This window comes from Balearica regulorum, chromosome 21, assembly GCF_011004875.1.
Source record: "Balearica regulorum gibbericeps isolate bBalReg1 chromosome 21, bBalReg1.pri, whole genome shotgun sequence".
In the NCBI taxonomy this organism is placed as follows: Eukaryota; Metazoa; Chordata; class Aves; order Gruiformes; family Gruidae; genus Balearica; species Balearica regulorum.
In genome coordinates, this window is record NC_046204.1 from 4,092,888 (window position 1) to 4,106,778 (window position 13,891).

The window sequence follows — 13,891 nt, forward strand, 5'->3', positions numbered from 1 at the left end:
GTGATCAACCCTGCAACTCAGACGCTCGCTCCTGACCTTGCCCCCACTCCCATCCTCTCCCACTGTTCTCTGTCCTTACTGCTCTCCATCTGCAAGCCCCATCACACACCTTCTTGGGGTTTTCACTGGCAGCAAGTAGCTATCTAGCAATCCACTAGAAAAAAAAAAACAAACCAAAAAGCTTTAGACGCTGCAGGGCTGTGAGATACACCTCCTCCTAGGACGGACAGCACACGTAAAATAGGCACAGGTGGGAGGGAGAGAACAGGGGCTTGCAGGGAGGACGCTGCTCCCATGATGTTCTTGAGGCTGTTAAGAGATTTACCTGAGTGTACTCGGTGCAGCCAGACAAGTTGGACACAAAGCTGCATACATCCTCCACCGTCCATTTGCTGATGTCTTCCAGCGCAGGGCTTTCCTCACCATCCAGAAACAGACCTCCCATGGTGCCTGGATTGTTTGGAGTTGGGGGGTGTAGGAAGAAGGGGAGGAGAAAGAAACATAAATCATTAAAATCCCACACGGACAACAACTAGCCTGCAATCTGAATATTTTTCTCTAGCCACACATTCATCTTTAATGACCTGTCAATTAAAGCACTGGGCAGGGTCAATTCATAGGCCTCTTCCTCCTGGAGGTCCCCAGCTTAGAAAGGGGGGCAGGGGAAAGGAAAAATCCTAGCTAATGCATTTCATGTGTTTAATGTTCTTCAGCTGCAGGGAAGAAATAGGGGGAGGGGAAAGAAAAGAAAAAAAAAAAAAACCCTGAAGGAGTGTTTCTCCACACACACCGCAAAGCGGAAAACTCTGACTGCCCTGTGGGTTTCTTTCCCCCCAGCCTTCTCCTGGCTACGTGCTCCGAATGATAACAGGCCCCGGCACCTCTCCCTGGTGGCCCACTGCCTTGCCGGAGCGTGAATCACTGGAGAGCGTCTCGCTCTTTCAAAGTGTTCATTTTCAATCCACCCCAGCCTGAAACATCCGTCGGAGATCGGTCTGCCCCGACACAGCCTCTGCCTCAGAATACACTGCCGTCCGCTCCGCCGAGGCGCCGGGCACCTCTGCCGGGCCCCGCGTCTGACGGGTGACGGGATGACCCCTGCCAGCCCCTGCGACGCTCCGAAGACAGCACAGCGCGGTTCAAGCCGGTATGTCAATTCTCCGAAACGCAACAGCGGTTCAGGTCTCAGCCCTGTCAGCAGAGACGAAGGTGATGGGTTCCAAAAGGGTGGAAGAGAGTCCCCCTCCTGGCCCTGCCAGCGCCTGACAGCACGGGACGTGCACACGGGGAGGAAACCGCACTGGGGCCGGGAGAGGAGCTGGAGGAGAGGCGCAGAGGCCGGGTGACTCCTATCTGCTGCAGCAAGTAAAAGGAAAAATGCAGAAACAAGTAATGAAGAAATGTAGTTCCAGAAAATGCCACTTGGGGGGGGGACACACGACCCCCACAAAAAAACCCCACGATTAACCTGCGGAACTCACTGCTGCATGACATCACTGAGCGCAAGAGATGAAGAGGACATTTACAGGGATGTGAACACCCGTGATTATAGTGGGTCGAGAATGAGTTTATGAGGGGTATAAACTGTTATGCTTCAGGGCACGAAGCAACAAATTACCAGAAAAAATATTTCTCCCAGGGGTCCATCACAACAAAATTATCTGTTCTGTAGGCGTAAGGTTTTTGCCCGAGGCACGTGAACGGCACCATGGACGTAACGCCCCGCTCTGACCCCTTCCCTCCTGCCCACAGCAGGTCGGGCGGCACTTCTGCAAGTAGTGACAAGATCGAGTGGGGTGCAACAAAATCACGGTGGGGAGCACAAGCCCAGAGAACGAGGAGCGGCCGGTTCCCCGGGGGGACGCACCAGGTCAGAGGCGCAGGAAGAGCAAACAGCAAAGCCACACGCCGGGTCTCCCTAGCTAGTTGGCAAAGCCACCAGCACAGCCCGAGGTAACAGGAAAAGGACAGGATTTACAGAGGAAGTTATCATGCCAATAAGATGCTTTTAAAACAACAGCAGTCTGCACAAGAAGCAGTCAGACGCTATGTAATCATTTCCGTTACGCTTCCGCTCCAAACTTCCTGCTTCCCTCCCCAGCCTCACCCTCCGCACCGTTCCTGGAGCTGCACCACCGCTTCTCCCCGGCGAGGCAGGAGACAGCAACGCCCTGCCTGCAGCCCATCGCTGGGCAGGCGATGTGCATCTCCTCGTGCGGCAGTTCCACAAGGACATCAGCCTCCCATGCAAAGGGCCAGCCGGTGCTCCCAAACGCCCCCACGCCCCGAGTCCGCGTCCCTCCTTACACACGCAGGCCAGTGCAAACAGACGAGTGCCAACTCCAGTGCCAGAACGGCTTGGCTGGAGCCGTGGGGAGAGACAGGAGCCCTCCAAGGCTGCCGGTGCCTCTGCCAGCTCTACCTGTCCTCTGGAGTAGGGACGGGGCTGTCCCTCTCTCCCCCCATGCCTCAGGGACGCGGGCACGTCTTTGCAGGCCTCCTCGCCAGCCTGGGACCCTCAGGGCGCTTGCTGTGGGCAACAACCAGACCTTTCACACCCCTTCCACATCCTCAGCCTCTACCACAATCTTTCCTTTGTGCAGGCACAGGGCCCTCTCCCCTCCAGCTAAGTACCAGGCTTGCAAGATGCTCTGCTTGCTGCTGCCAGGACAGCTCTGCCTGGCCGTGCCGCGGGGAGAGCTCGTTGCCCCCCCTCCGCCACCCTGTGCCCCTCCGGAGGCCAGGCAGCTCCTCGCTCCCTTCACACCCCTTCTTTCTCCAGCTAGAAAAAGCTTCCAATACTTTTGTGCGTCTGATGATACAACAGCTGCAGAGAAAATGACCGGCTTTCCTGCGAGCTAGGCGCCCGTCAGCACGGGAGGTGGAGGCAGAGGCCGTTGCCAAAGAGCCGGCGAGCACCTTCCTTCCTCTCGCCACCCCCAGCTACCAGACAGACAGATGGACACGAGCCCTCATTCTCATTCTTACTGCATTCTGTTTTCCAGGAGACAAACCCGCAGCTGCTTATGTTAAAATTCACAAAACACTCAAATGGCTGAGGGCTTTTTTTTTTTCTTCTTTTTTGCCATTGCGGAGGAGGGTTTTTCTTTCTCGGGGTGGGGGGTAATTCTCTTTCTCCTTTTTGGAAGAGTGGCTGCAGCTTGGTAAATAGAGGAAGTGAAATTGAACTCAATTATTCTAGGCACAGTCAACGCTCGGGCGAGACACCTCCATCTGCAGCCAGAGCAAGCGTCTCTGAGGGGATCTGACTGTAACAGCCAACTGCTTTAAAATTAGGTACTTCCTTATTCCAAAAGCAAGCCAAGGATTGAATTGCAGCAACACGGTGCTTGGGAGTGAATTCTCCAGTCACCAGCCAGCCAGACCCATCCTCAGGCTTTAACCTCAGCCTGCAGAGAGAGGCTGGTCCATCCCCGCCGGTCAGGCGCGCTGGCCAGGTCCCCACCAGCGCGGGCAGAGATTTAGCCCAGATGCTGCGTTCACAGCTGGCAGGGATGTGGGGAAAGGTGTAAGGCTTCCCTGCGGTCCCTCTCCTGCGCATGCGCTTGCGATCCTGGAAGCACAAGGAATGCGGGATCGCTGGCAGGGTTACCGACATTGCCAGCAGAGCTGGGCTAGCAACTGCGTCTCCTACAGAAGCCTTTCTCTGTGGGTTTCTTTCCTTTGTCTCTTCGTGCCCCCAGAAGGAAGGAAAGGAGAGGTCAAGATGTGCCCAGATGCACGCACAGTGAGCCTGCTGTGTCCAAGAGCGAGTGCAAGACCAGCCCGCTGTATGGGAACAAGAAATATTTTCCACGTACCCACACACAGAGAAATAGAATATGGCCAAAATATTTATCTCGGAGAGTTTGTTTTCCCTTCCCATTTATACCACGGGAACAGGGACTGACTGGTGGAAATATTCTTGGGAGGGGGAAAGTAAATACCAATACTTTGGGTTCTGGCCTATTAGCAATTTCTGTGCCACAGAACTTAAAAGCTCGAGAGTGGAAGCCTATTTCCACTGAAGTTAGTGGCAAAACACCCCTGTTCCCTGCAGAAAAGTCCAAAATCTCACGGTGACTGCAGAAGAGCTCAGCTCTAGTAGCTCCAAAGACTCAGTCTCCATTCTGTGTACTCAGCACCCCTGAGGTCGGGGCTGTGGATCCTGGTGTTCAGGTGTGTCCCCCCTGCCCTGTTGCTCCCACCTCAGCACTGTTGCCTGTCTGGAGTCACCAGATCCAGGAATAACCCCAGGAAGGACTTCTGCAGGAGGACACAGCGGTCCCTCTGGCCTCAGCATGTATCTAATTTGCAACCAGTACAGGACCAGCCCTCAGCACGCTGCATCCAGTCACTGGCCCTTTCTAATTTTAAAGTCCCTAGAGCAGAAGGGCCCTTGTCGCTCCTCGGGAAGATACTGCAACCGTCTGCTCCATCTTTGTGCATGGCTGCACCCACTCACCACTGCTCTGGCAGTTTGGAGAATGATAACAAATAGGTGCCAAGCGGCTAGAAGGGACGCACCTTCTATTATAATAATGACATGTCACTGGATCCTGCTGGACTGCGAGGATGCATAAAGGGCAGCATCTATTCCCTGCCAGGCCTCCTCTGTCTTGCTCTATGATAAATGACGGTCCGAGAGACTGGTAATGGATTACAGAGCATTTCACCAGATGGGGCCCAGCGTGTATGGACTGAAAAGAATCCATCGTCCCAGGCCAGTGTCTTGTAGACAGGTGTCCACGTAAAAGCCCTCGCCACCCATGCCGCAACCCATTTATAATTTCCCTCCCTCCTCCTGATATCCAGCTGCTTCAGAAGAGAAGCCAAAGGCTGAACGGATCAGGGAGAGCAACCCTTCTGGCCATCCCAGGGAGAGAAACCTCTGCTGCGAATCCAGCGGCCAGGCTGCAACGGGGCTGTCTCTGCTGCACGGGGACATGCGAGTTTTTGCTCCTGGCATCACAGGAGACAATTCAGGTGCCAACTGAGACACCAGTGCACAAAGCAAACCCACTTGGAAGTCAGCCCACCTATGGGTTTAATCAGTTTTGCTACCACTCTCTGACCCCTCTCCCATTCCTCCCTGCACACGCACCTCCTCCCTCCCGCACACCGGAGAGGGCTCGGGTCATGGAGCGGCACTGGAAGGCTTGCGTTAATTGCTCTCCAGACTACAGATCGATAGAAGGATTTTAGCCTCCTGCACACTCCATCCTTCACCTTTTCCAAAGGACGGGGCTGGAGGAGGGTGGTGGGAGGAGGAGGGGAGCAAGGCTGCTGAAACCTTGACGAGATGAGGTCATCGAGCAGCCGCCAGATCCCCAGAAGGCAGCTCAGGGAATCGACCCAGCTCTGGCTGCCTCATCGATATTCTTCCCAGTAGGGACAGAAAAGAGCTCTCTGCCTCCAAAGGAGGAGCCTCCCCTTGCTGGAAGCCCAGAGGAGCTGCCTGAAACTCCGTGGTCATTTTCAGCCAGCCACTTCTCTCCTCCCTCTGGCTCTTCCTTTCAGCCTGCCGTGTTCCCTGCCTTTTTTTAGGTGGTTACTGTATAATACCAGCCTCCAACGTACAGCATAACATCGCAACCATCCAGGCCAAAAGAGCAGTCCTTGTGCAAAAAAGGATTACGGAGATTATCCAGCACCAAGGGAGAGGTGGGTACAGTTCTGTCTGCCTGGTTTCAGGTGGTTCGCGTTCCCCAAGGGCCAAAGTAACACATTTTTCATTGACACACGTTACCCCAGCACACCCCCACGATCTCTGCAGCATTTGGATCAATATAGCCCTCAATATTTCGGTTGCTGAAGTCCCAGCTCCCCTATCGACCTGCTGTGCTGCACCGAGCAAGACGCCCTGCCTTCCCCAGGCTGTCTCGGGTGAGAGCTTTTGCTACGGAGTTGTACAGTGCCTAGCACAAACGGGCCTAAACTCAGCGCTGCCGTCCTGCAAAAAGGCATTATTTACAGTCACGACAACACGTGAAGCTAGCCAAAAGCGAGAGAGCCCTCAGGAAAAGGCCTGCAGCTCTGGAACAGGCTCCACAAATCAGAAGTGCCTGGAAACTGGGCAGTGAAACACAGCCCCGATCTTTGCCGAGGCCTCAAGACACGATTGTGATATAAATTCGAAGTGATAATAATAAATGGCCTATTACAGTAACTCACGCATTGCTGGGGGAGGGAGGAAACCCATCTACAGCCCAGGCCTCCCTGCAGAGCCTCACACAAGCGATGAGCACCACAGAGCCGCGCGTTTCCCTTTTTAATGGCGGGGAGAAAAAGGCTCCTGTGAGGAAGCCTCAGCAGCCCAGGGCAGCAGGAATATTTATCAAGTTGGCCACCTGCCTGTCATAGAGAAATCGCTTCCTCCTTCCTGGCTGGAAAGCAGCTCTAATGAGCGATGGGCAGCCGCGTTCACAACCGCGGCAGCTCTTTGCATAGAAAACAGGCAGCCTCAGCGACCCACATGCCATGCCCCCCGCCTTTCTCTCTCCTCCACGTGGCAGGAGGTCCTACCTCCTGCTAATTGCTCAGCCAAGTAATTAGCCGAGGCAGATTTTGGCTCTTGGCTAGGCTAGCAGGGCTGACACCCTGCTCTGCCCACAGGAGACCCCTGGGCAGACCAGCTACCAGGGTCTGAAACGCCACGGAGTACCACCTGTACTCACTGCTCCCTTCTGGCTCCAGCTGCCCATCTCCACAGCCCAAGGGACGGTGCCGCTGAGGACCAGAGAGCTGGCAGTAACTTCCCTGCCTGTCCCATCCAACGGGCACCAATCCAGCTATACCGGTGCTGGTGAGAGTGAGAAATACGCCACAGGCAGGGGAAAGAGCCCATCTACCGCTGTCTTGGAAAAGGAGCACAGCGGTGGTAACTCTAACACCTCCAAGGGCATGGGGCAGCCAAGATGTGCAAGTCACTGCTGGGGAACTCTTTGACGCCCCATCCCACCAAAGAGAGCTCACATGCTCCCCTGGAAATGTCCCAGATCCGACACTCAGCAGGGAGGAAAATCCTGCAACCTCAGGCCTTGACCTCCCTCTCCTCGAACCACGGCAATGCAGAGAGGGAGAACCAAGCACGTGGGACCCAGCCAGCCACCCTCCAGCCCTGCTCATCCCCAGTGCCGTCTGCACCTCTCCCTGCAGAACAGCCTCACTACCAGCCTGCGGCCTCTGCCCACGCAGGGCAGACCCAAGTCACCCTCGGAAGTCCTTTGTATCTGGGTGTCCCTCTACAACCTGGCCCCTCCAATCCCCACTGCCTGGAAATCACACCAGCACAGCCCAACAGTCTTTACTGCCTTTCAGGCCACCCCTCCAGGTACAATACTTCTGGCCCTTTACTTCGTAGGGCAACACCTCGCAGCCAGTAATAATTTTTGTTGCCTCTCCCTGAAGCCCTCTATAGTTTACTGGCATCTGCCCTGAAACATGGCTTCCAAAGAAGGCCCAAGCAATTGCAAGATCCCTTCGTCCATCATACTGGGATCTCCCTTCTCACGTGCTTGGGACTCACTTTGTCCCTGCTGGCCCTCTTTATGACCCTTGATTTGCTTCATTGCAAATGAGTTCCTTTATACTAATTAAAAGAAGGTGCTTGGTTCCCTGCAGAGAAAAAAGAACTACAACCACACTGCAGAACAGGAAGGGGGAAAAGTCCCGCTTTTTGCACGCTGTAAAACATGCGCTGCTCCAGCCAGTAATTCAGCGACAGGCGCTCATGCACTCACCTGCATGGAAGTACGGGCTCATCGTGTAAGGGAATCCGAAGGGCAGCGGCTGAGGTGGTGGGATGGAGGCTGGCGGGAGATATTTCACCTCGGTTTTGTTGATGCCTGGACCAAGCAAGTGGCTGGGGGACTCGGCACTCGAGGAGCTGCAGGGGGCATTTTGGCCAGCAGCCGCTTCACCCAGCTCCTTGGCCCCTTCGCAGACTTTGCCCGTCTCTTTGCACTCCTTAAGCTCAGCGGCCGAGCTGCTGCTCTCAGCCTTCAGGCTCTCCGGCTTCTCGTCGCTCACATCCGCGTCACTCTCAGAGTCCTTCATCTCCTCGTCGTTACAGTCTGGCGCCCCATCCCGCGCCCGGGGCTCCGCCAGCTCCTTGGCCTCGCTCAGCCCCTGCGGCTCAGCGCGGTGGTGTGCCGATTTCCGGCTGCCCCGCCGGGGCTGCTCCTTGGGTGGCGTGGCACTGCTGGGGACGCTGGGGTTGAGGGACAGCAGGGGAGTGTTGTTGTGCCGCAGCACCAGCATGGCGTTTCTCCGGGAGAGCTCCTCCCGCAGCGGGTGACCCTCGGGGATGTCGTGCACGTTGCGCAGGGCCGGGTGGTCGGGGGGCAAGCCGGGATGCAGGCTCAGCGGGTCACCAGCCAGTAGCCTTTGCCTGTGGAGATTCTCCAGCTCCTTCTGGCGGATGATCTCGGCCGACATCTCCAACCTAAATTGGGAGAGGCAGAGAGGGAATGTCGAGGTGGGGGGCTCGGCGAGTAACTTGCTAACCCCCAGCCGTGCTGAACCAGAGCCTGCAGGATCAAGCTGTCGCCTCCACACCCGCGCATTGTTTCCATCGGTCTCACCCGCTCTGGCACCCGTGCACCAGCCATCCAACGCAGCACCCAACATTACTCTGCCTGCTGCTAGGAAAGGGAAGGAAAAGTCCAACCCACGCCCAGGCAGGACAGCCCTCTACACTCTTTACCTTGCCAGGTTTTGCTTTCGGAGCATCTCTTGTTGTCGTGCAAACATCTCTGCTTGTGCTGGCTGTAGGAACCCGTAACCTGGGGACAGGGAGAACAATAATATGGGGTTATTAATCTCAGTATTGACTCTTTGCTAACTCGGGCCAGCTCCCCAGAGGGCTAACTGAGCAAGAAAGGGCAGCTGAGAGCTGCCTTTCTGTTCCAGAGCCCATCTATTCCCTCACTCCCAAGGCAGTGCAATCTGCTGCTGAAACACGGGATCAGGAAGGCTGGTGGGGATTAAAACGGAGAGCAGCCAAGGCAACCTGCTCCTATCAGTGCAAAACAAGGGTGAAGTCAGCACGACAGTAACAGAAACACAGAAAACGTGTCTGCGCTGTTTGGCTAAACGACAGTTTGTCACAGCCTGCATCTTCGCCCTCCCCGCTTCCCCTGGCTGCCTGCAAGCACTTCTTAGGCACTCACCTGGTGTCTGGCACAGGGCCGAAGGCACCCCAAGGAAAGGAGGTCTCAAGTGGGGCCCCAGGGCAATATGGGGCGCATTCTGGGGTGAAAGCAGAGGCGGTGGGTGGGACATCTCCCTGTAGAAATCAGAAAATAAATTCATGTTGAAAACCTGGAGGCTCCATCCACAGTGCCCGGAGGGCCCTGGCTCAGGAGGAACATCCCTTCTGCAGATGACCTGCATTCTGTACCAGAGGCTGTTCTGAGACAGAAAGACGCCTATTCACTCATATGCAAAACTTTTAAAAGGGAGAGTAAAAAAGAAAAGAAGCGGAACCAGAAGGAAAAGCAAGCAGCCAGGACTCCATAGGTGGTACCACATACTTCCCACCTCGCTATGCTCGCTTCTGTGGCCTTTCAGCTGGGCTGTTCAAAGGGGTTTTGGCTGCCCAGGGCTAGCAGAGGCAAGGCTGAAGATGCTGCACCTGCCCGTCCCCTTGGCAAACCTGGGTTTCTATCTCAACTACCTTACAACTGAAAAGGCATTCTATGTTTTGGGAGCTGGAGAGTGGGTCTGGGAAGATTTGAAGGCATCACTGGCATGCCTTGCAAAAAATCACTGTTCTAGCTGGGACAAGGGGTGATCTTTAATTCTGGAGAGAAAAGCTGTGAGTGAGGCAGAGGAAGACACAGGCAGGAGAGATGAGGAGAGGGATGTGAGCAGGAAGTGCCACGGGGTCAGTGGCAAGGAGTACAACTGGAGAAGGGGTGGGTGATGCTGGCCAGAACAGGTAGAGCAGATGTAAGGTGGCAAGTAAGCTGGAAGAGGCAGGTTTGAGGGCTGGGGAAGAGGACAATGCCTGGAAGCAAGGCAGGTAGCACTTGCTTGCAGAAGGGAGAAGAAGAAAAAAGAAAAAAAAAAAAGAAAAAAAAAAGGCAGGAAGGGACTAAGAGCCAAGGTCTCTTCCATTAGTCAAATCTGCCCTGGGAGCCTGCAAGCAAATCTCTGCTTTCCGGCTGCACGTCTCTTAATTCCTTTTGATGGCCACTTACAACATTATTACCTTCACCAGGGCATCTAGAGGCAAAGCCAAGTGCTGTGCCGTTTATTTTCATTTTACAATATCTCCCTATAAAATCTGCTTCAGGAGAGACTGGAGGGCAAGAGAAAGGGAGCAAGAAGGCGCGTGTGACTTTGCAACAAACACACCACACGCACAACCATGCTCCCCCTTCCCATGGGGGGGGTGACATGCGAGTGTGGGATAACGTGAGAATCCCAGCCATCCGTGTCCCCCATCCCACACAGCCGGGGATGGATTATCACCATGGCTCATGGAAAGCCAGACCAGGACTCTTCGGGGATGAGGTGGGCAAGGAAAGGATTCCTGTCCTTTCCCTAGTTCTTCCTGGCGTAAGTTTTATCCTCGTTCTATGCAACAGCCACTGCACAACACTGCCACACGCCGATCCACAGCACAGAACGGGCTGAGACTCCTCTCCAAAATTCCTCCTTCACCCTACCCCTTGCCCATCTGCCTGTCTCTGTCTCCCCCCTTCCCGTCTGTCTCTACTCCCCTTCTCCCCTTCCCCTGGCTGTCTCCGTCTCTCCTTTCCTCCTCCTTCCTCCCCTAGCTCTCCTCTAAACTAATTGCACAGCTCGCTGTGTCTGGAGGAGAGCCACAGATCGATCCGTCGCTGTTGAAATGTTAATGCTAATCGTATAACCGCTCCGCCAGCACCTCGCACTTCAGTGGCAGCTCCAATTAATCTCAGGTAACGCAGCGCGTGACCTTCGGCTCAGAGCCGGGGCAGCAGCCAAGCGATGCTTATGTAATTACACCATGAAGTGTGTAATCACCTGCCCTAATCCCCGAGGCCTCACAATTAGCCGAGGCCTCGGTCGCTGGGCTGCCAAGTGCTTTGCCACCCCGGACAGCCTGCAGATGAATAACGGACAATTAAAGCGGCATGACGGGGGCTAGGAGGTGTCCGTTCGATCGTAATTAGCTGTAATCATGGGGAGACGAGCCTGGCAGACGTGCTGTTCGTTTTATAAGAAGCAATTTAGGAAGTCAAGTCGCTTTTAACCATTCCATGGCCAGGCAAACAGTGGCCATGCCCTCCCTGCCTTTTATAAAGGTAGAAAAGGGGATCCTGTACGAGAGATAACAATGCACAGAAGCCCCAGGTGCAGGCTGCACAGAGAGAGCTCAGAAAGAAATGCTAAAAACAAAGAGAGCTTCTTGATTTTAGCCAAGAAGAGACAATCTGTGCCCAGGAAGCATACTGTTTGATGGGGATCAGGACTGGGCACTAGAAAATAAAAGGTTCTCCCTTCTGTGGCAGCCCAGTGTTAATCAGAGACTATTTTTATGCTTTAATGTTGCACTACAGAGCCTAACTTTGATCCCTAAGGAATTTGCATCTGCTCGAGACCCTGCAGTTCATTCCCTCTGTCCTCTCATCAGAGCTGGGCAGCTTCTCTGCCCTTTGGGGCCAGGGATTGACTCCTTGGACGGGCCAGCGAGCGTTGCCCCGGCTGGGGAAGGGGGGATGGCGGGACGAAGCCATCGCTGCGGGACCCGACGACGCTGGCACGCACACGGCCGAGCACAGCAGCCTGCGGTGGCTCTGAAGGGGCTGGAGGAAGTAGTAAGAGAGGCTGTAAGAAACGCATCAGGAGCGACTTTGAACCTAAGAGGTCAGTCACCGCTTATGTTACACACACAACACGGGCTGGGGATGAGTCCAAAAGTTTAGAAAATTCAGGGAGACACATTTACACCTGCTGTCATCGCGCCTGCCTGACACAGCAGATCACACAGAGATCCCGGAGCTGATCTCAGCAACACTGGAGCTCTCCACCAAACGCGCACAGGGCAAAGCTGCTGGGTGAGGCCAGATAAACAGGACCAGCCAAGGGTCCCACGACTGGCACTGATACACCCGCGGAGTCTGTGGCCTGAAGTCAGAGAAGGGAGGCTGCATAGCCCAAACATGAAGGAGGCACTGCCCCTCTCCTGCCATCCCCCCAAGGCTCGGCTTCACTCCCTAGCAGTAAATAACTTAGGAAGAAAGCAGGTATGCTCATAAATATTTGGGGGACAAGGGACTCACCTCCCTGCAGGTAGACTGATGCTCCCCAGCTCATGCTGCAGAGCCCCTGAGGAGCGGTGCTTCACACCGCCTGTGTTACCATGAAGGACAGGCACTTTCTGCGGTCCCATGACCCAGCCTCCTGGCTGTCCGGGCGTGGAACCCGTTGGAGCCTGCCGCTGCCCCCTAACAGCCCATCTGCCTGATCCTTGGCATGGAAACCTGGCACAGGAGGGAAGGAGTACGACCAGGTCGTGTCCTGGCACTGAGCTGGGAAGCCCTCCCAGGCTGCCTGGTACAGATACAGCCAATTGCTTCCAAGCAAGCTTGGAAATGAACTGGCAACCCCGGAGAAAATAGCCCCAGAGACCTCAACAAAGGCTACCGTGCTTTTAGACAGGCGTGCACCAAAACAAATCCTTGCATCCTTTCTCGGGTATGCATCAGCCTTCAACTCCACATTAATTTCCTTCCTCCTCTTCTTCCACCCCTCAGAGTAAGGGCTGAATTACAGTTCCATACTCTGAGAATGTGAATTTAGCCCTTGGCAATTACATCTGATAAACCTTGTCCTTACCTTGCAGAGAGCAATTCTGTGTTACTGCATATTCCTCCCCCCACCCCCCCCTTTTTTTTTTTCCCCCTAATATGCCAGCTGGAGGCTTGTGAGCAGGGTATTAGGGGATTTGCACTGCATGCTGCTAAATTTGATATGTCCTTTAACAGGAGACAAATGGTTCACAAGGCTTAAAAAGTATTGACTTTTCTTTAACAATAAGCACTAATGGCCTTCAAATAATCAATATTTAAAGTCATTATGGGGTTACACATTATACTGTTAAAACCAAGCCTTTCACTTTAACCCCATCATATCCTCCCAAGCCCAGAGCAGTGCTCCCCCCTGACTCGCTCCAAGCTCAAAAGGAAGGCTCAGAGCACAGGCTGTGACTGGAGATGTGAGAGGGTCAGGAAATGCAGATTGAAACCGGCAAGGCATGGAAATAAATTTAGAACGGATGGAAGAGGGGAAAAAAAAAGAATGCATGAAAGCTCTGCTTTCTTCTGCTTTGCATTTGATAGGAAGAGACACGTTAAACCTGAGGTAATAGGCAAGCAGCACACAGCTCCTTGCTGGTTCACCATCCGCAGACGCTGTCTGTGCCAGGAAGGGAAAATAAATAAAAGGAAAGGGCTTTCTAAAAATGGTGTTTGGGATTTCCAGGCAGAAAGAGACACATACTTGTGCTGCCCTTCTAGGGCAGCAACTAGGCTTGGACACAGAGAGGAGCTGGTTTATGCTGCCAGGGGAAAATGCTCCCTCAAAATCCAAAATGGTGCTAAAACCAGATTAGTTAAACCAGGTCAAGCTCTTTGGCCTTTGCCAAGAGCTCGATCCCATTCAGCCAGCTGGGATCTGGTGAGGAATCCTCCCAGTGCAAAAATCAGAGAAAGAGGGATACAGTGTTCAGAGCAGCGAGGGGGATGCGAGGCTGGGGTAGGTAAGAGTAGGAGAGAGAATGTGTCCAAGAGAGGCCAGGAGAAGGTGCCCAAGGCGCCAGGAGTGAAAAGGAAAGCCTCCTCCGCAATGCAGGGGGGAGGAATTAGGTGGTGAAAGAAAAAATGGTAGCAACAGCAGATGG

The 13,891-nt window shown here is 54.3% G+C and overlaps 1 protein-coding gene across 18 annotated transcripts in view; it reads right to left on the bottom strand.

Moving 5' to 3' along the window:
- Positions 1–13,891, bottom strand: part of SAMD11 (sterile alpha motif domain containing 11) — a 127,101-nt gene that overhangs the window by 8,671 nt on the left and 104,539 nt on the right. For all 18 annotated transcript variants that reach the window (XM_075773083.1, XM_075773082.1, XM_075773084.1 and 15 more), the window contains 4 exons: positions 9,174–9,289; positions 8,708–8,786; positions 7,743–8,446; positions 326–450 (listed from right to left, as the gene is read on the bottom strand). In XM_075773083.1, coding sequence (XP_075629198.1) covers positions 326–450; positions 7,743–8,446; positions 8,708–8,786; positions 9,174–9,289 — 1,024 coding nt within the window. The remainder of the gene's footprint in view (positions 1–325; positions 451–7,742; positions 8,447–8,707; positions 8,787–9,173; positions 9,290–13,891) is intronic.